Raw genomic sequence first — 22799 nt, 5'->3', positions numbered from 1 at the left:
GATTTTTCCCAACTGAATTTGATGTCTTTAACAGTTGGTACGGGCTCCAGACAGCGGCGGCGTATTCAAGAATAGGTCGGGTTAGCAATGACTTGTAGAGGCAACAAAAACGCATCGAACCCTTCGAATCTAGAATTCTCGTCAGTTCTCAGGAGAGTGGCAACCATTTCCATTGGTCCAATGTAGAGCCACTGGGTAACCTTGCAAGGCGTCCATTTCTCTGTGCAATAGATTCAACGACAGGTCGACCAGCTACCAAATCTAGTAGGGGGATTGTTTGGCCCTTATCAGCATGCCTGAAATTTGGGCCTAATTCTTGAAATTCAACTGCGTACGCGGCATTCGACAATCCGTTTTGGGTTGTGCTTCCGCTGGAATGTGTGCTGGTACCCATACCCGCCATCTGGAAATATGGTACGGCTAAAGGAAGATTTGTGGGTTCTGTGCTTTTGTCAGGTAGTCAGAGTAGGTTTTGCTGGTCCTATGAAATACTTAACGAATATGAAACAAGAACTATAAAGGCCTGCCTCTTGCTGTTTACGTTCAGCTTTATATAACTGGTGGTCAGCCTAAGAGTAAAGACGAGATCCTGCGGAGTTTGAAGCGCCGTTTACCACCAGACGCAGTCGACCAGACAACACGGTCAACAATTGTAGTAGGCACAACACTCGTTAAAGGAACAAAGCCCGTCACAAGAAAAAGCACCCTTCACAGAGCCAACACTCGTCACAACGACAATACTCGTAACAAGAACACCACTCGTCACAGCAATAAATACATTCGGCATAGGGACAACACTTATCTCATGCCTAGATCTCACTCTCTCAGAGGCTGAGAAATCTCCTTTCTTTTGGCACTTGGAGATCTGGTCATACGGAGAACACTCAGCCACTCCTCTTAACACTCGTTATAGGGACAACACTCCTGTTAAGAAAAAATATTTTTCATAGAAACAACGCGCGTAACAGGAACAACAGTCGTCACATAAATAACACATTTTTTGTCGGTGGTAAAACCCTCCTCACAGGAACAACGCTCTTCAACATTAAACCCTCGATAATGCTTGTTTGAAGTGAAACACAACTTTAGAGATGTACAAAGAAACGGTAGCTCATGAACTGAACTTTGGTAAAAAAAAAAGAAAAAGAAAACGATTTATCGAAGCCGCTTGGTAACAAAGTCAAAAGGTAGGTGTTTTTATCTTACTTTTCTCCATTTGACCTCTCGATCTGTTCGCTGTCTTAAGATCCAGTCCTACCAAGCCTTGACCAGGAGCGGATCCAGAAAATTCAGAGAAAGGGAGCTGGGAGACTTGCCCTGGGAACTATTTAATTACTCGTTAAAGAACTCTGAGAGCGACTGTGTCCAAAAATTAAATTCCATAGAATAGATATTTTCATCAGAATTCTTTACAATTTTAGCACAATTTCAGAAAAAAACTGGGTGCCGCGGCCCTCTCGACCCCACCGTCAAACCTCTCACACACGAAAAAATAATTCTGCCAAACTCTCATACGTGCAAAAACAATTCCGCCAGCTACGCAGGCTACAAATATGATGGTTGATGAAGCGATATGCCATCAAAAATATCAGAAAGTGTGCTTGGGCTACCTGTGACTCGACTAAACACCTCGTTCCTAGGCCTTTTTCGTAAAAATCTTGGGCGCGGCCACGCGGCTGAGCTTTCGGGTAACTTCGGTCTCGCCGATTGCTTACGAAGCAGTTTACGAAGCCAATGGTATCTTTGCACGTCGACAAGGCGGGTGGACATTTTGTTTTGTTTCCGCCTTTAGCTTGCATCAGCATAAAACAAACAGTTTTCTTGTGTTCAAAGGCGTTTTGCCTAGAAGGTATCATAGTACAAACTAAGCAAGAGGAAGAAACGTTGTTGTGAATACTCCAGGATGGAAAATTTATTTGGAAGTAGACCTATTTCTATCTCAGCGTTGAAAGACTTCTCGAAACTGTGAGTGTTTTTACGTAAGCTTACAATATCTGAGCAAGTGTTTCAAATTAACTTTATTTCGTCAACAAGACTTGTATAAGTTCGAATGTTATTCGTAGTTTTGAAGCGGTTGAGATACTAGCAGGCTTTGTTACACAAAATGTCGGTGATAAACCCGACACATTGTAGCTGTAGGGGCAGGTGGCGAAGTATGTCATTCCGCTTTCGTTTTGAAATTTAGGCTTTAAAAATTAAAATTTAATTTACTATAGTTGTTGCTTCAGGAAACGATATGATTTTGAATATTTTAGGAAATAATGTATGTTCAAGATCTTACGAGCTATCACTGTCTGATCTCGTGACGTGAGATGATATTGGAAGCTTAAACGTGAAATAAATTAAATCTACTCCTGTTAGGGTTTGTTTCGCCTATAGTTAACTAGAGAACTGCCCAAAACAAAGTCGAAACAGGAACGCTGCGGGAAGAGAAGAAATAAACCTTTGCTAGCCGTGTAATAATTTAGAATACAGGTGTACCGTTCCAAAAGATAGTAAATAAATGTAGTTAGCTATTAATGAAAGCTGTAAACAAAAGTGAAGAGCAAGGTAAAAATGGTGGGAAGAGTAGGATAAAGTTCCTAAAAAGTACTTGTTTACAATGTTAGATAGTACAGCATTGTCATTTCATGTGTGAACCAAATTGCTTACAAATAAGAATTTACTATCATAAAACTGTACCCACACAGTTCTGCATTTTCTCTTTTGTTAGCATTTAGTTACCCCACAGAAAGACCATCTTTCAAGTTTTGGAAAAAGGGAGAATTCTTATTATTTAAAGATTCAGTCTGCTCTTAGTGGCTGATGAAACTCTTAGGGCTGCAATGTTTGTAAATTGTAAAAAGTAAGACATTATGTCTGCCTGGGCGCAGCTCTGCATCTTGAAACCACTGGTTTGAGATAATCTATTATTGATGGTGAGGTTTCCTATTTGCAGTGATCAATCAACACGAAGTCATCTTAGGAATGTGTATGCCTGCTTGTCTTTGTCAATGTTAACTGCAGCATTTGGAAGTGGAGTCCACCTTTTTACAGATATTTTGAAGGTATATTTTATTTTACAGTTACATGTACATAAAGGAAACTGTGATTGCTTGAAATATTTTGGGAATGTCAGTCCTGTTATAACAAATCACTTTGGAGATCAGGACACAGCAGCAATCGGCAAAACCACAAATAAAATTTCCATTTTTGTTTGTGGTATCCCAATGATCTAGTTATTTCATAAGTTAATTGGGACAAACCAGCTTTTTAACTGCTCTCTAATAACTTTCTAGAAGTACAAATGCAACCTTGTTGTGCAAAGGATTTGCAGTTTGGCAGTTGTCGTGACCACTGAAGAAAAACGTTGACAAGTTTTTCATTTGTTGTTCACTGTCAAGTTACTATTAATGAACTAACAATAAAATTCTTAACAGAAATAGATCAAAGGCTCCTGTGAGCCTTCTCGTGGATGAATTGGATCAGTGTAGAAAAGTCAGTTCAATAGTCAACAAGACCCCAACAATGGGGTGCATTGGTTGGCCGGTGTACATGACTTTTACAGTCGGGGCTGTTTAGTAACTTCTACTAGTGAACAAAAATAGGCAAGTTAGCCAATAACGTGACCAGTTTGATCTAACTGGAAATTGCGAAAAATTAATTGTTTTCATTCTGCACTTATGAAATGTGACAGGGACAACTTTTGGCATTTTTAAAATGCTGTTATATAGCAGTAATTTTCTGTTCTTAAAACTTGCAAAGCAAATAAAGTTTTAATTTTCTTTCTGTCTGATATTGCATTCAAAGGTCTTCTTACTATCCAGGTGAATATGTTTCTATTTGACTGGGAGATCTACAAAATAATATAAACACTTCCATTTTTCCAAGGAGTGACTTTTCACACGAAGGGAGAGAATTGCAATAACATCAGAGAGAAATTTGTTGTCACATTTTAGGAGAGAAGGCACTTAGGGTTCTTTGGCTTATTAGCTTTTCACTGAACTAACTCCCATCTTCACGCTGTGATTGTAACGCAATGGTTCTTTTACACTCAGTCAGTCCCATCAACTGCATTTTATCAGGCAAAATATGTAAGCTTTTCTAGTACTTCAAACATATGTGCATGATGCACTTGGAACAAAAGCAATACTTAGTAGGGGAGGTAAGAGTGAAATGTTTCATGCAAGTTTAATGAATAAATTAATGGGAGTCAAGTGAGTGAGTGATCAAGTGCCATTTGAGGGCCTTCAATAACAAGTCTTCCAGATAAGAGATGGGTCTCAGGTCAGTGACCTGACTAAGAAGGCTTCCTGACCCGATACAAATAAGTATGTGTAATCAAATGGTGACGAGTGAAATTAGGAAATAATTTCAAGCGTGTTATGTCCAAATCCATATAATTTCCCGCGCCTTTAGGCGAGGGAAATTTTTAGGATTTGGACAAAACGTAAGTGAAATTATTCCCTAATTTCACGAGTATACCATTTGATTACCTATTAATATCATGGGTGACGAATTATATTAGCAATCGAGGATTTTTGACTTGTTTATCCTGGATCGTATCGATCGATCGTGAACTCCACTCTCTCAAACGTTTAGATTCATTGGTGTGTTCAGGTTTTCTAAAGCGTCTTTTTATGCCCCGACATCTTCATTCATGACATTTTAAAACTTCCTCGCCATTTTGAAACGGAGACGTACGGCAGGTTGCCATGGCAATTTGGTAATTTCACATGTGAATTAACGCTGAAATTTCGCGCCAAAATTAAGGAGTAATGCGTCACCTATGATATTAGCACAGGGTGCCCACACAATCTGTTTGTGTAGCCGAGTGTTATTTTATAGTAAATGTACTAGATTTACCGTTTGCTTCACCTATAGCGATATATGGCTAACTATGTATATAAATCAATGATAAATAAACGTTGAATTACCTTACCTGTGGTATATATTCGTTGTTTTACCTCAAAAGCGGGTTTTTGAGCGATTTTGAAGGAACTTGATTTCACCGTTGACTGTTCCTTATAATAGAAGGACAAGGGTGGAATCCATGTTTTGAAAGGGCTCCAGTGCCGGAGCGATTTTTTTCCCCAAAATCGCATTGTTCTGCTTTCAAACTCCGTAGCAAAAAGGTAGAAAGATTCACGTTCCTCCTCGTACCTTCCGATCGAAAATCATCCAAACAGCCCGGAGCTAGCCGTCAAAGAAAATTAAAATCCCACAGTATTCGAGCGGCAGGAATGCATAGCAAGATTCATACGTGCCAGCCACAAACCGTCCCCCTGATTGCCTTTTTTTTTATTGGATGTCGTTAACCAAATGGTTAAATAATAACTGATGAAGAAGACTTGGTAAGCGTTTGTTGTTTAACGACATCCAATCAAAAAGAGGCAATCAGCGGGACGGTTTCTGGCTGGCACGTATGAATCTTTCTACCTTTTTGCTACGGAGTTTGAAAGCGGAGCGATGCGATTTTGGGGAAAAAAATCGCTCCGGCACTGGAGCCCTTTCAAAACATGGATTCCACCCTTGTCCTTCTATTATAAGGAACAGTCAATGGCGAAATCAAACTCCTTCAAAATCGCTCAAAAAACCGCTTTTGAGGTAAAAGGACGACTATATACCACAGGTGAGGTGATTAAGGTAAATGGTCACGTGACCAAAATGTGATTTTTACAATTATGAATTACCTCTCTCTGAACACAAATTTTGCACTTGAACTTCAAGGAAAATGTTGAAAAGATGATGTGATAACGTTGACAGTACATCTGAGGGTAAATACAGTGTTCTCCCTAGATTTTAGCTAAGCAGGTAAGGGACCATTCATGGACGGTAAGAGGGGGGGGGGGGCAGTGGAGTGAGGGACATGGACCTGCCCTCACTGGGAAATGTTTTATTTCCATATTTTAAGACCTATTTTACGCAAATCTGCTGTCGTTATCGTCAGACAACAAATTAAAACGTTTGATTCCAATAATTTTACTATGTCTTTAATGTTCTCTTTCCAAAATGCATGTCCCTAAAAAGGAAAGCTGTATATACAGTACAGAACCAAAATTATGCACGCGCAAAAAGTGGCGTAAGAAGTTGCTGCGCCGCAAGAACATGCAAGCCACCGCTAGAAGTGAAAGTGCCGTATTTTTGCGGACCCTTTGTGGTTTACCCGCAAGAACTTTGAAATGAAAGAAGTCAAAAATCTTCAACGCAAGAAGCTAGAAAATTACCGCAAGCCTCAAGAAGGCGCATGAAGTTCTCTACAAGTGTTAACCTGAAAGAAGTTTGTGGTGTTTGTCGCCTTTTTGTTACAACACCGTTTTGTAGTGTTGATACTAATTCGCTCTGTGGCAGCAAAAGTTAATCATGAAAGGACACACAAAAAAAGTTGCCTGAGAAAGTGAACAGCTTTCTCTGCTTTTTCTGCAAAGTGAACACTTCAATCGTTCAGCTTTTCCAAAGTTATATAAAGCGTGTGAAGCGTTTGTTTAACAAAACGATCTGTAGTTTCGAACATTTCGATCATTTGGATCATTTCATAGTACAATACCATAGTCTCGGCAAAACAAACCAAAAGCGTTGAATTTCTGCCACAAGAAAACATGGGAATTATTTACTACTTTATTGCGCTAGTTTTAAAGAGCCTTTAGTGTTAATATTCCTTACTTTACTTTAGCATGTTCTTTTTTTTCCAAGAGCGCTTTAAGTTGACACAATTGCACGTGCGATCTCAAATTACACGGCTCTTTTTGAAACATACTACGATTGTTCCTTATTTTTTGAAGCGCTGCTTTTTTTTATCAAAATTGTACATATCTCCAGCTTAAAAGGTTACCTTTGCACAAGATAATTTTATATACACCGTTCCAAAATTCAGCGATCCTTATTTTGCAAAACGAGCTGCAGTGCGCATTTTAAAAAAAACATGAAAGTATTTTTAGTTCATCTGTTTTGTTTACACTTGTTATCTATACATCCCTGTCATTGTAAAGCAGCAAGAACGAAACAGTTTTAGGGTTTTGAATGTTCAAAACTATGTGCCTAAAGTACAGATTAGTGATCTGCTGACAAATACAGAAAGCGGCACAGCTATTTTATTGTCATAATAAATTTTCACTTGTCTGCGGCAATTTTACCGCACTGAAAGAAGTTGTTGCGCTGCGGTTCAAAAATCTCACAGCAAAGAAATTCTTGTGGTTAAATTTATAACCACAAAAGAAGTTCTTGCGTCTTGCTGGATTCAAGCAAGCGCCCTGCAAAAAGCCGCACGAAGTTGCCAGCTTGCGGACGCAAAAAGAAGTTCCTGCACGTGCATTATTTTTGGGCTGTACGTTTTGTACTTAGGTAGCTATACTTTTCCATATATTCATTCATTTTCTTGTGAGGATCGGATCGGATCAAAACTTGCATATCTTTTATTAAAATTATTTAATTTTGGTAAACCTTTAAGCAGTTGCAGGCGGTAAGAAGTGTTGCTTCAGGCGGTAAATTTTACCGGTTACCGCTTGATAAGGAGAACACTGTAAATATGAAACGTTGAACAAGATATGAGCAAGAAGTAGTTTTGGCTGCCATGTTGGAGGGCAAAAGCATGCCCTCCAACATGGCGGCCAATACAGATGATACTACTTTGCTGAAAATCAAAGTGCCATAAAATATCTCCCTTAAATGTGTTTCCTCTCAAATTTCCGGTGTAAGATAATTTTTGTGTGCTCTATCAATTTTTGGCATCAGCAAGATTCCAACTCATTGTTTAAAGGAAGCATTGGTCACGTGACCTCCTAGTGCAAGTGGCCTATCGGCTACACAAACAGATTGTGCGGGCTCCCTGTGATATTAGATGTAAAATAATGTTAAGTTAAATAATGAAAACAAAAATAAGCATGGGTCTGGGTGACCCCTCAGATTGCCTTCATGACCCCTCGCTTGCAAGAATTAACTGGAGCACTGAATAGCTCATGAAATGACTTCATCATCCTGACTACAAGCATTGTCTGTCTCTTTCTCTGTTATCTACTTACCATTTTTCTTGCTTTCCTTTCATTTCTTTTCACTCTGTTTTACAATTCACTCTGTTCTCCAATATGTGAGTGGCTGGAACAGGCTAGCTAGAGTGCTGTACGAAAAAACAACAACAACAGCTAGCACTTTTCACAGTTTTTGCATCTGTAGATTGTAGAAGAACCACTAGGAATGTACTAATCTCTGGCAGTTTTTACATGTACATGTACATGTATCTTTGATGGGGTGGGGGAATGGGTAGGCGTGGCACCAGGCATTGGATCCATTATTTTGTTGCTATCCCTTCTGGGTGCACTGTAGGTCTTTGGCAGTAAAGCTGAGAAATTACATTTAGTCAAGTACCATTGTAAGTAAAATTAAGACATGGTAAACGTGCAGCGTGCAACCATGGAGTTATGGATGCACGCGGGAGGTTGCTAAGCAGGAAAGAAGCATAAGAGTCTTCTTCAGTGCTTAGCAAACCTCCCAAGTGCATCCATAACTCCATGGTTGCACAGCTGCAACATTTACTATTTCTTTTATGAACAACCCCTTATGAGTTTCTGCTAAAACTAAATGAATGAAATAATTATCAAGCTTATTTATGTGACAATTCTTGAAATAAACGTAAAGTAGAAATGCGAAAATTTGACTGTAATTCCTTTAGAATAACAGGTAACACTAATTTTAAAAAGAAACTTTAACTAGCTTTGTATCGAAATCTGTCTGGGGAAATCCAGCTATGAAAGTCAAAGTTGCAACTGAAATTCGCCGACACACAGCCGGTGCTGAAGCTGTTGGTTTTCAACCGTTCTCTGAATGACTGTTATGAATGAACACTGAAGAACAAAATGATACACACAGAAGTTATTGTTTGAAAAATTTTATTTGAAAACCCATATGTTTCTGTACTCAAATGAAATTCGCTTTTTCCGGCGTAATGTGCCCATTTAAACTCAACTAAAATGTTTAATCGATGGGATCAAAACTTCACAACAAAGCTGTCTCGAATTTGAGCGTGTTTCCAAAATATTTGCTTGACTTTAGCATCAGCTTGACGAAAAAGTCAATAACACAATGCTAATTGATAAATTTACATTTCAAACAGACTTTCTCTTCTATAAAAAACACACAAAATGTAAATCTTCGCTCGCTTGATTTTCCTTCAGCTGATTCTAGCCGCGAGGAAAACAGTGATTAATTCATCCAGGGCAAATTTGTCGCTTGATCTTTTGTATTTTTTCCTTCAAAACGACAGCTTAGTATTTTTCTTCAACTTCCACTTTTCATCTGTGCATTTCACCGGTGTATTTTACCATTAGGAGAGGAGATTTGTTGAATTCGCTTAAATTTTACTGCGCTAGCTCAGTTTCTTGGCGTGCACTCATGGGCAAATGGTAGTGGCTAACTGACCAATCAGAGCGCGCGAATTACTTTTGTTATGTTATAATGAATTTTATTACATCTGCAATTGTCAGATCTCTGCACTCTATACTTTTTCTTGTCATAGGCAAAGAGCAGAGTTTGCATCTGCAGCGTTCATGTACAAAGTATGTGTATTGATAGAAATTTTGGTTTTGAAGGGTGGTTTTTTGTCTGCCATTGCATCCATTGGGCTTCTGATTGCTCTTGCTATGACTCCACATGATGGAAAAAATCAGTCAAAAAGATTGGGTAAGTGATTATTTGGTTTGTCACAAAAAGGATTTTTTTCCAGCCAAAAGATCTCACTTACACTACTTACTTTTATACACCTCATCTAAAAAAGAATCAAATTTATGAGGGAGCCTGATGATACTCTCATATACTTGTACTTTAAGTCCATTGATAAGAGAAAGTTTGATAATGTTGTTTTGAGTCTGAGAAAGACAGATAATTGTGATCTAACCATAATAAGATCCACTCCAGCGGTACTTAGGTATTATACCACTCGTTTTAAGTACATGTAAATGCCACTTATGTAGTTTTTGTTTCTGGATTTTAACTATTGGCTGTTGGCACTATTGGCAATAAACAGGTTAAGTAATTGTGCTCCCCAGATCAACTGCAGGCTCTGAATAAACAGCCCTACAGTACCTTTTTACCTACTAAATCATAAATAATTATAATAATTTTAGTCTTTCTGGTCTTGATCTTGGGCATACCCAGGAGTGAAAAAGGAAATACAACATGTATTAACACCTTTTGCTTTTGCTCTTTTAGGATTTCTCATGGGATTTGCATTTTGCACAGGTAAGGTACTGACCCCAGTTGTTCAAAAGCTGGATAACACTATCATTTATCCAGTGGATAATGCAATATCGATTTCCCTAGTACCTTATTCACTGGATGGTTTTTTATCCAGTTGATAGCACTGTCCAATGTTTGAACTACTGGAGCCTGTACTTTAGTTGTATAAGTTAATGTTAGAAGGGGGTAGTTTCTAAAGAAACTGTGGTATTGCATTGGTGAGGGAGTAAAATACAAAGATTTGGATTTACCAGCTGAAGTACAGTGTAATAAGGTAGATTGGCCACCATAGGGAGATAGAGAAACTGTTACAAGTATGTGTTACAGGTCAAAATTAAATTCACGTTAAATTTTTTTAAATCTTTTTTTAACCTAGGTTGGATCTCAATTTCCTTTGTCTCCTTGCCCTAATTATTCACGAATTAGGGCTAGGAAACAAAGGAAATGAGAATCAACTGAGGTTAAAAATTTTAACCTGATATAATTTACCTGTAACATATGTTTCAAGCCCAACGCCTTCATCAGAAAAAATCAGGGAATCGTGTGGGCTATGTGTGCTTTTTATACCAGAGATTTGAGCTATGTTATACATGAAAAACAAGAGTATGTGACCTTACATGCGAAAATGTTCCAATGGTACCCGTTAGAATGGCTGAATGCACAGCAAACAAACAGGTGAGAAACAAGTAGACAAGCTGATCTAAAGGGGTGAGTGAGTGGCTGAACAGCTGCAGAAAACTTTTGACTGGATGAGGTTGAATGGCTGAAGAGCTGAAGAAAATTTTTGAACAGCTTTTGCTCATTCTCACTCATTCACAAACAAGAAACAAACTTGTGAATGAAGGCACAACAACAATTCACGTTGTCAAGTGGGTAAGATCATGAAAAAAAAACTGCCTGCTCCTTGAAACTCAAAGCAAAGCCAAGTGTTTAACCATGTAGATTTTTAATTTACACTTTGCCTTGAATTTTGTAAAAGTGAGTGTGTTGTCAGTAATGAGATGTATGCTTAAAAATAATAATTACTGCAATTCTATTTAAGGATTGGGTCTTGGTCCTCTGATGGATCTTGTCATCCAGATTGATCCCAGGTCAGTAAGTTTCTGATGTAGTTTTTTATTAATGAGTTCCATTGAGTTAGTATAATCATAGTTTAATTTCTTGGTGTTTACTGAGATTGTGAGCCCTGCCTACAGTACATGTATACAGCATACTGGAAATGATTGTGTCCTTGGGATTTACTGTTTGTTATGTTACAGTACAGTACATTGACATGAACATTATGTTAATCTTGTCCACAGTACTCTCAAGACTCTAGTATGTAGTAGTGAAAACAAAAAAAAACGTGTTTCATAAAATTAAACCCAAAACCAGTATTGCTTTTTTCTTTCTGTGGTGAACAGCCAAAGAACAAACGTGAGATTAAACTCTGAATTCATGTGTGCTTTGAAAGCATAAAATAGCAAGTTTGCATTTATGGGTTTATTTAACAAGCTATAAAGTGAACATCTCCTTTATTATCATCATTGTCATCCTCATCATCATTATTGGAAGTCTTCTAAGTTGCATTGACCATAAAGTGATGTTTTATATTTACAGCATTATTCCCACTGCTTTCTTTGCAACAACGTTGATATTTGTCTGCTTCACTCTGAGTGCCTTGTGGGCTGAGCAAAGAACTTATCTATACCTGGGAGGTGAGTCTACTGTGTTGTAATGCTAAAGATGTAACCATCAATCATACTTTTTTTAACTTTACACTTTTTTTTCTTGTTTAGGTACGTTGATGTCTGGCTTGAGCATTCTGTTTTGCCTGTCCCTGGTCAATCTCTTTATTGGAGCCCGTTTCATTTTCCAGGTAAAGAAAATGCACTGGTCAGTCAGTGCCTGGAGCCTTATTTATTGATCCATTTTATTTTGTTCTTGCTGCTGCCCCTTGGTGTTTACAGGTAGTTACTCCAGGATGTGCCATTTATTCTTCACGTCTTTGTCCATCCAACAGAGAGGCCAGCAGGTCTAACATAGACATGCAATAGTGAAGTGTTATTTGTTTATTCTACCAAAGTTTTCTGTAGAATTCAAACATTAGGACAAGTCATCTTGTTAGACTATGTTTGACTGAGGTCAAACTGGCTTTTTAGCCATAACCAATCTATTTATGCAAAGGTGCAAAATTATAAGTTGCGTTTTACTGCATTTGATTGTCATGCCCAGTATGGAAGCTCATGAGAGGGGTGAATGTAATGCCTGTGCATTATATTTTCGTAACAGCTTCAGTTGTATGGTGGTTTGCTTCTGTTCTGTGGCTTTGTGCTGTATGACACCCAGCTGATTGTCCACAAGCGCAAGCAAGGAGACAAAGATTTTGTCTGGTAAGATCCAGAACTCCATCATAGCTTTTTAATTCTGCTACGTATGTATTTGCGTGCTTGTTGAGTAATAGCTGGTGTTCTTCTAGTGGAACCTCGATATATTATAATGAACCTCTATATTATGAAGTCCTCGGTATAATGAACTATTTTTTTTAACCCCAGTGATAGTAAAATATATGGAAAGAACCTCATTATAACGAAACCTTGTTGTAGTGGACATAATTATTTTGCCAGTCCCTTGGCCTTCGCTTTATCGAGGTTCCACTGTAATCCTACCAGTTAAGATTGCTGGTGGAAAAAACTTACAGTAATCTGTGCCCACCGGGGGAAGGTGTTAAGAAACAAGAAAAAAATAGTCCCCTGAGAGGACATGTGCTTACTAGCTATGGATAATCTACTCCAGTAACCATGAAAAAGTAAAAAAAGAAAGAAAAGAATCTATTAAATTCACTAGAAGATATAGGTGATGTGGGGCATGGCACCCAGTACCTCTGCTCCCAATCCTGCTCATCCTGCTGCACAAGGGTAACACAGACTGTGGCAGATTGCACTGCCTTGGAGATTAAAGTGAAAAAATGTTAAAGCTGTGTGCTATGAGTTAATTCAATTCCAAACAAGCAAATTTAAATTGTTTAATAGTTTGTTACTCTCTGTGTACCTTAAGCAAAAAAATAAACCCTTAAGGTTGGCAAAGTCCTTGAAAAGGAAAGGTGCCATCAAGTATGGATTGAATGGGATCTCGAGGCAGAGTGACCTTTACTCAGATACAATGTACAGTAATCATAACATGAAATGTTATCCTAAACAAGCATAGGAAGGTAACTACAAAACTTAGAACAAAATTTTAATCCTGAATTAGGCCACTAATTGGCCTTTCAGAACCGGACCCAGTATTCAAATTATACATAGTAAGATTAACAGAATTTTTCCCTTATCTCTGATGTTTATTGGTGTAATTTTGAAAAAATGTTTCTTTTCCCTCAAGGCATTCCGTGGACTTGTTTTTGGACTTCATTCAGATTTTTCGCAGGATCATGATTATTCTTGCCCAAAACAAGGTATGTTTCTGCTTCAGTTTGCATTGTCTTCTGAACAAAAATGTTGTTTCAGAAAAAAAATGTTCATGTACATGTATCATGGTTTGTGCCTTCTCGTAAAGCTCTTGGATTTCAGCTGCTGTCTTAAAAAGTCCTTGAAAAGCCCCTGAATAAATATGAATCTTACGTCTTGAAGGAAAGGTCATGTACTTAAAATTTAAGACATTTCATTTTCACTTCTGTACAAATTTTCTTTTTTTATCATGGGTGACGAATTACTCCTAGCGTGAAATTTCAGCATTTATACTACTACATGAGAAACTTCTAGGTTCTAAAATGTTATGAATGTAGATGTCAGGGAATTAAAAGACTCTGTGGAAAACCTTAACGCACCAAAGAGCACATCAAGAAGTTTTCTCACAAGAATTTTGCCGAGACATTCTGAAAATTCTGAACTTAAGCCAAATTTAAGCTGTAAACTTTTGAGTGCATGGAGTTCCCCGATCAATGCGATAAAACCATGATAAACATGTCAAAAATCCGCGATTGCAATCGTAATTCGTCAGCCATGATATTAATAGGTAATCAGCAAATGGTATGCTCGTGAAATTAATCCCTAATTTCACTCGTCACCATTTGATTACACATACGTATTGAACAATGCTAATAATTGCTTATGTTGAGCTTGTTTCAACATTAATAAAGGTACCCCAGAGTACCCCACCATGTGCCTTGTAGTAAAAGGGCAGTTGTTTTGCCCTCATTTTTCATTGCATTTGTTTCTTTGTCATTCTATAGAACCTTTGAAAAGTGCTTGAATTGTCATTGGCATTTTTTGTACAAACCATGATCTATAGTATGTCTCTAACACCATAGTACTAACTATGCACACATACATTATTTTGAGTCCAAGACCTCCCCTTCAACCTCAAGAACTTTCGGTCAAACGTTGCAATTAAAATGTTCATTCTAGAGACTCTGCCGCTATTCACGATTTCTACTGACCTTCCATTGGGAGAGAGTTAAGATAAGGACCTATGCAAGTAATGATTAGGGTAGTAGAGGAGGTACACGTAGTGTGAGTGAGCGTTTAGAGCGCTGGAGTTGGAATCTGGAGGTCCCTGGTTCAAGTCTTAGCCTGACTGCCATTGTAGCTGGATTTGTTCTCGGTAGTCCTGAGTACAAATACTCCACTACACTAGTAAAATAACCAACTGGTTCGACTTCTACCTCTTAACCACGTTCTGTTCCATTTGAATTTTTTTTTCATTATCCCTGAAAGTTATTTTTTTTAGTGCAGAATTGTGCAAGTTATTAATCTGATCATTAACTTCGGCCAGTTACTCTCTTAGAGTGGCAAAATTATAGGAAATCTTTCATGAAAACATACGTGTCCTTTTTCTCAATTCTTTGGTATTTTGTTATTCCCTCTGTGTTATTAATACTGCCAATGGTGAATAAGGAATAAAAGCAGATGAAACAAGCTGAAATGAAAATTCCTCAACATCACTTAAGGTGGCTCGACTGGATTTTTTTGAGGGGATACCTCCCAAGTTTGAGCATTAACTACGTCGCCATGAGTAAAGATATGGGAAAACGATTATCAGAACTGTATTATATAAAGATGAAAATTTCTTATGATCTGGGTTTTATTGCAATCGGAGTCGCCATAGCAACGTAACGACGCCATTACGTTTTTTATTTATCTTTGCGTTTCTCTGTACCAAGAGTTTTTTCAAGAAATCGCTTAAGGGAGGTTGTACCTGCCATAATTGCCTCATTTATGGCAAAGTTTGAACAAATTCTATGAGAGCGTTTTTGAGATATTTTGAACCGAAGTTTTCAGCATCATAAAAACAGTGAAATAGCGTGCTATCCACACAATTAGCTAAATTTTTAAGAAAATAATGAGCTGGGGAAACGCGGCTTCATTTCATAGTGGTTTGATTCCATTGAAAACTGCGTACAAAAAAGGAGGAGAATTGCTCCGGGCGATCGCGAGTAAGAAGAATTTTAGTAACTTGCATTCAGCTGCTTTTGTTACAATTTTTGCACGTAATTTGGTCCATGCCTACAAATTTTGCATTTTGCAAAAAACCGCTCGATGAATTTTTTTATAAATTTGACAATCCCGAGATCAATCGTCTATAAATATATCCTGCAAGTTTTAAGAACATTGAAAACAGAGAAGGCTTCTAAATAGGGCCTCAAATATAACCAATTTCCCTCCAGATTTTGTGTTTACAAGTGAGCGTCCTCATTATTCACTGGCATTGTTTCCAAGTTTCATATGCACGTGCACATTTAGCAAAAATATAGAATTTGCATCAAAAAGGACCCTCGGTTAAATCTCCCGAATATGCTAATAACCGGGTAAAGAAATTGGTGATATATTATAACGTCACAGGAACTCTTTGTAAGAGTTTCTGTGATGTTATAACCTGAGTAAGATAACTAAGTATTGCATCCTACACGATGAGCCGTGAAGTTCACCTTCTCGGCTCTCACTGCTATCTGTGACACAAGACAATTATTAACATATTCCGGATATTTCTTCCGAAAGTAATCGAGAGTTCTTTTTGATGCAAATTTATTTCTTTTTGCTAAATGTGCACGTGCATATGAAACTTGGAAACAATGCCACTGAATAATGAGGACGCTCACTGGTAAACACAAAACCTGGGGGAAAAATTGGTTATATTTGAGGCCCTATTTAAAAGCCTTCTCTATTTTCAATGTTCTTGAAACTTGCAGGGTATATTTACTGGCAATTGATCTCGGGATTGTCAAATTCATAAAAAAATTTATCGAGCGGTTTTTTGAATAATGCGAAAATTGTAGGCATGGACAAATTACGTGCAAAAACTGTAACAAAAGCAGCTGAATGCATGTTAATAAAATTCTTCTTACTCGCGATCGCCCAGAGCAATTCCCCTCTTTTCAGGTACGCAGTTTTCAATGGAATCAAACTACTATAAGATGAAGCCGCGTTTCCAAAGCTTATCATTTTCTTTAAAAAACAGCTAATTGTGTGGATAGCACGCTATTTCACTGTTTTTACGATGCTTAAAACTTCGTTTCAAAATATTTCGAAAACGCTCTCATAGAATTTGTTCAAACTTTGCCATAATTGAGGCAATTATGGCAGGTACAAACTCTCTAAAGCGATTTCTTAAAAAAACTCCCGGTACAGAGAAACACAAAGATAAATAAAAAACATAATGGCGTTGTTACGTTGCCATGGTGACTCCGATTGCAATAAAACCCAGATCATAAGAAATTTTCATCTTTATATAATACAGTTGTGGTAATCTTTTTCCTATATCTTTACTCATGGCGACGTTGTTGATGCTCAAACTTGGGAGGTATCCCTCCAAAAAAATCCAGTCGAGCCACCTTAATAAAAGCTAATTTAATTGCAGGAATCTAAGAAAAGGAAGAACTGAATCACTGGCCGGAAAGACTGCCGTGACACATCTTATGTTTTCATGTTACAGCTGAATAAATAAATGAAAACTTCATCTTTATTTAACACTTAGAAGTTTTAGAAAATAATGTCACGAAGGCTTTTAGATAATTAGGCGGTTTCTTAGGTGGTTTGTTTTCACTAAGGTAATAGAAAGAAAAAGCAGGCAAGGCTTTTCCCACCTGTTTTCTGCTTTAGTTTTTGCATTCAAGTAAGGTCGCTTACAAGGGTGTCGCGTGTGTCCATCTACAAGGGAATCTTTATATGTAAAGATCACTTTTATACCCAATAAACTAGCACATAGCCATTGTGAGTGTGGTATTTCCTGCAACGTACGAGCTGTTTTTTTTTTTGTTTTTTTTCATGTTTCTTTAAAATTAAACCCTTGAATTTTGTCTTGCAGTTTTGGTTGACAATATGCTTGAAATGCAACAACATACCATGACAGTATTGTCATTTTCAGACTGTTAGGTTCTTTTCATCGGCTCCTTCCAACCGTAATAATAAATAAGATCCTGGTACTTAATATCGTCCTTAAAAGCTGTTAGACGGGTAATTTTACGCTGGCCGAGTGTGACGAAATATGTGGAAAATGTTTTCCTCACACACCGCTGGGGGCCTGAGTTTAGGTCATGTGACTAAAAGGCGGGCAGTTGCTTTTGTTGCGTCCTCCATTACTGACCTTCCCACCCACCCACCCGCCCTAAGATTTCAGTTTTGTAGGGTAAAAATGTAATGTGTAACTTTGTAATTTTGTTAGTGTCCCACCTTTATAGGGGTGTGTTATGGGTACAGTTTTATGAATTTGGAATAAAGGTCAAGCTGCAGTGGTCGGCTTGGCATGGCTACCAGTGGTGTGTGTGTGTGGGTGAAGCTAGCAACGCATTGCAATATATCGCACAATACCAAACACAGCTACAATGAATTTTTCGAGCACTTCTCAAGGGAAAACCAGTCGTTTCGATACGAACCTGCAGAACAATTTCGATCCCTTGAAAGTTTTGTTAGCGCGTGACTGAACAAGGAAAACATATCGTGAATATTCCTCGTTCTATAAGCCAACTATGCGATATTATTTACACCTAGACTGAAACAACTTGTATCGAGACGGCTTGCTTCGAAATCATGATGACCGATAAGCCATCAAGGAAGGGGGGGGGGGGTAGGGTCTGATTTTTTATGCTTACTGCAACCAATGTCACAAGAAGCATCCATTTTAGCGAAACAGTATTGGAAAAGAGCATTTTAGAAGAAAAGGAATAATTACTTCAGAAACCTGTTGAGAAATCTTTTCTTCAACAAGTTTAACTGACAATCGGCCACTGGAAACCGTGGCAACAATATTTCGAGAAAAAAAGACATTTCTGACGAACACAGCTAATAAGTTGAACTTGCACTTCAAGTTGTTTATCCTCGTGTTACGATCAATGGATAGTTTTGCAAATTTAATGTTGAACGCTACATCCTTTATCACTATTTTCGGGGTCATTTTTAAAGTTAGGTTTAGGAAATCGAAAATAATTTGAAATTTGTTTCAAAAAGTTCTTATTTTAGACTTGAAAAAAAATTGAACATTTTTAAAATAACAGTTGAAATCCTAAAGGCTTAGTATTATTCTGACTTTTGTTTCCTTCAATAGGTGTATGCATAATTAATGCATGGGGTGGTGTTATAGATCGTTATACGAAAATTTTTCCAATAATAATAGCTAATCATAAATCTCCCTATTCAGATATGTTTTGTCGAAGCTGTGGTGGTTGATTGCATTCGCTCATTGGCCGTATTCACACTGAGACGGATTGTCCGTCGTTATCCGTTGGATAATTCGACAGATAATAGAACGGTCTTAATTTTGGACGGACAACCCGCCTGACTTATCCCTCTGTTCTTCCGTCAATTTTGACGGAATTTGGAGAAGGCTTATCCGCCTCTAGTGTTAAAACGGCTATTATCATCACTAAATCATTAGCCTGCGAAGCAGGCGCTTGGAAGTACTGGGCGCGAGAAAGAACGCCCACTACTTCCAAGCACCTGCCACGCAGGCTAGTATATCATGTAATTAGTTCCATTAAATACTGATACTCATTCCAATCAGTAGCTTCGAAAAATTATTTTCACAAAAACTCAAAAGTACAAAAGCATCTTAATATTCTTTGAAACTGCAACATTTCGTTTTCCATATTAAGTTTCAGTCATGTTCTTTTCTGGAAAAATAATTCAAGGAAAGCACTCCAGTATGTCAAGTTCCTCATGAATTACTTGAAAGAATCCGGCCGTCAATGGTCTTTAATAATCCTTAGTTTGTCAGCTTGTAACCTAACGACGTTTCAAAGGAGAAAGACAAACTTCAAACCTGTCTGATAAATATCTCAGTTGTCAAACATTTCATCATTAAAATGATAGGCTTGCTTAAAATAGAACAAAAGTTTTGTTCTATTTTAAGCAAGCCTATCATTTTAAAGATTTGGAAAAAATGACAGGTAAGCAACTGAACCATTAGTTTGGTAGAAAAAGGTGATATGCTGTCGGCATGCGGGGGAGCAGACGAGAAGGTCTAACTGCCTTAATATTCACTAGAAAATACAAAACTGAGCCATTTTACAATTGCACACCTCTGAGGGAAGACTGTGGGGAATTATCTCAAACACAGTTGTTAAAGGTTTGTCCATTGTTGTAGTTACTTCAGTTTTTCTAAAGAAAGGTTACTTAGGCATCCATTTCAGACCTTCGTGCTTCCACGGACAGAAGCACTAGGCGCTCGCTCATTATCCTATTTATATTGTCCCTTATGTACAGCAATTAATAGTAATCAACTGAATAAAATAACACAAACGTTTTGATAAATGTAAAATTTCTCTATAAATTAAATAACATATTCTGAGAAAGCATTTTATATTTTTTCAGTAAACCCAGACGATAGATAAAGAGGATAGTTTTATTTATTGTTTTATAATTTATTGGTTAAATTTTTTGTTTATTTGCTGAGAACAGTAGTAAAATGTAATGAGGTATTTGTTAAAAGCATTTGACAATGCTCTATTTGTTATTTCACCAAAAGGAGTTTATTCCCGTTAAAGCTCAGGAAACGCAAGAGGATAATAATAACAGTGGAAACTGCAACTTTTCGTGTTTCAAATAAAGTAACAGTCATTTTTTTTCTTAAAACCTAAGGACTGATGGGTCTACTAAAATTTGCCCAGCATAATATTACATTTTCGAGCATATGACCTTGAAAAAGGATGATAGTTAGTTGAGTTGGTAGTAAGATCATTTGTTTTTCGGAGTATAATATCGAAGCTAACCATGTATAAAACGCTCAGAGATCAAATCATAAGCAAAAAAAACTTCATAAGAAAATCGTAAACACTAAACAAAAGCTGTCCTCCAGGTAAAAGGTAGTACCTTTAACAGAAAGATCCGCTCAGGCAACTCTTTAAAATCCTCCAAATAAGAAAAAACGCAGACAAGACAAATCACTTCAAAGGCGCTAGAAAAGTTGTGCTAGCACGCCAACCGTCTTTTTACATGGCCATCGTTGTCTCTTAGTGGCCAGAGTCGAGCAGAACAAGCGTTTCAAAAGACAATGCCTTTTCTAGTTCTTAATGCTGAGCCTAAGGAAAATAAAACCTATGATGAAAGGCATCCTTGACGGAGCTCAATCCTAAGGATCAAAGGTTTTACGCGTTCCTCTTGTGATAAACAATCCTTAAGGATTAACTCTTAATGTTAGCCAATTTACTCTACTAACTTAGGACATAAACCACATTATTGTGCCTCACACAGGCACCGACGCAACATCACAGTTTCTTAAGAAAATAACCCATTTGTTCTGAAGGGATCGAAGACCACCGTTTAAATCATTCACCTCTTTAATTAAGCTGGAGTCGCACCGTTAGCGTAGCCAAACATTTTTTTACGAATTCGTTCATGGGGAAAGACGTTCGCACCCAACGATATTTCATGTAGCTAGACGCTGCGTAATGAGGGCACAAACATGTCAGGGCTAACTCAGCCAGCAAAAGTGGGAATGCGAGTCGCATCGGGACACTAAGCACGCAACGCGATGCCGGTGTCCACCATGCCTGGGATGACGAACCACACGGCTGGATCCTCTCGACACCTACTTCGGGGGCCGCACAAACCCATACGATTATTAACAATTAATGAGTCCCTAAGGGTCAGTGACACAGAAAGGGGAGGGCCGCAGAAAATATTCGCGTGCTGAGGAGAGGGGCATGGGCAACTGAGGGTAACAAACCATGATTACTCCTCCCCCCCACCCCTGCAAGGCTTGTGAAGCTAAAGAAGGAAGAACACAGATTCTCCATTTATCTATTTATTTTGTTATTTAATTATATTGTATTAATCACTATAATTTGGCAAAATTTGGGTGGCAGGGAAGGCAGAGCCTATGCCCCCTAGGGTAGCGGTGTCCCTAGGAGGACCCCCTAGAGTAGCGGTGTCTCTAGAGGCAACCCTACATTAGAGTGTAACATAGGGTGGACCAGAAGAGGGGTGCCCTTCTGGAAGGAGAATAGGTCAGATGGTGAGTTGTGCCATCTTGGAGTAAGCAATCCGGACCTATTGCCAAGGAGGGCTATCCCACATACTGTGGGGTAAAGTGCAGCCCAGGGTGCACTTCCCTGTCACCAATAAGTAAGCCTAAGAATTGTAAAATGTAGAAACACCTAGGATGTAGTTTTGATATCGAGCTATTTGTTATATATATATATAAAAAAGAAAGTGGCAACGTAACGAGTAGTATAATGTAACGAACTCTGAGATAAAATAACCAAACTTAAAGAGAATACAATGAAATAGTATATCGTAAACATTAGCAGGACAAAGCACAGCCATAACAATTAGAGAAGACAAAGCTTCCAGTTGGGTGGGAGGGTGGGAAAAATACAATCTTAAAGAGTGCGAGTAGACACTTGCTTGAAGAACAAAGCTGAAATGTGGCCGACTAATGGTATGAGGGGTTTACATAAGGCGAGACAGGTGAGAATCATGTGATATTGTGGAAAATTACTGGAAGCTTTGGCAACCACTTTAACATTGTAAAAGTAAAAGTACTTTGAGCTAAACAATGAGCTATTGACTACTGCACAAGCCTTGACTGCAAGGGTGAGGAGAGTAGAGTACACTAGGGACAAGTGTGGAAAGAACTAGTACTCCCTTAGGGCTCATTAACCCCAGTTAAGAGCTTAAACTTATAATTGGTGGAAAGGAAGAGATTCACTTTGACGATTCAGGAAGACCAGACCTTTCCCGGTCGGCCATCCCTTCACTGAGACGAAGCAGCACACTGGAGAAGTGGGCGCAAGTGGTGGTCATGACCTATGGTCTGGCCCAGTGCCGCGTTCAACCCCATCGTGACCTGTTCGAGCCCGTTCTATTTATGCGTAAAACCAACAAGCTGTCGTTTGCCTTGTGCCTCATGTCCGTGGACGAGCAGCTACAAGATCCCTGGAACGAACAGTGTCCCGCAAATGCCCCAACCCAGAAAAAGAGCGACAATTTATCGGGCACATGATGGAGCCAGGAACTCAAGTTGGCCCACGAGTAAAGGTATCACGAGATGTGGGATTTTATACCATGCGAGAGTCGAGAACACAACCATCAGAGGCAAAGTACAATGTGATGGCTGGCCCTCCCGACAAATTGGAGAAGATCCCGAGCTCCATGCTACCCGCCTTCGCGAGTATCTGTCTCGAA

At 38.4% G+C, this 22799-nt stretch overlaps 1 protein-coding gene across 1 annotated transcript; it reads left to right on the top strand.

Moving 5' to 3' along the window:
• Positions 1 to 1715: 1715 nt before the first annotated feature.
• On the top strand, positions 1716 to 17390 carry LOC140924272 (probable Bax inhibitor 1). Its single transcript, XM_073374307.1, has 10 exons — positions 1716 to 1965; positions 2939 to 3047; positions 9561 to 9651; positions 10180 to 10209; positions 11249 to 11297; positions 11806 to 11903; positions 11985 to 12064; positions 12478 to 12578; positions 13564 to 13636; positions 17038 to 17390. The coding sequence occupies exons 1-10, from the start codon at positions 1904 to 1906 to the stop codon at positions 17059 to 17061; spliced, it is 717 nt and encodes a 238-aa protein (XP_073230408.1). The 5' UTR covers positions 1716 to 1903; the 3' UTR covers positions 17062 to 17390.
• Positions 17391 to 22799: the final 5409 nt, after the last annotated feature.

Source organism: Porites lutea, chromosome 14 (assembly GCF_958299795.1).
Source record: "Porites lutea chromosome 14, jaPorLute2.1, whole genome shotgun sequence".
Classification (NCBI taxonomy): Eukaryota; Metazoa; Cnidaria; class Anthozoa; order Scleractinia; family Poritidae; genus Porites; species Porites lutea.
This window is presented reverse-complemented; position numbering and strand designations above follow the sequence as displayed.

Excerpts from the sequence above, each read along its gene's own strand:
- LOC140924272 (XM_073374307.1), top strand. The coding sequence starts at position 1,904 with ATGGAAAATTTATTTGGAAGTAGACCTATTTCTATCTCAGCGTTGAAA. Across the intron at positions 3,048-9,560 it reads TTTTTACAGATATTTTGAAG|GGTGGTTTTTTGTCTGCCAT; the intron begins GTATATTTTATT and ends TTGGTTTTGAAG. Across the intron at positions 13,637-17,037 it reads TTATTCTTGCCCAAAACAAG|GAATCTAAGAAAAGGAAGAA; the intron begins GTATGTTTCTGC and ends ATTTAATTGCAG.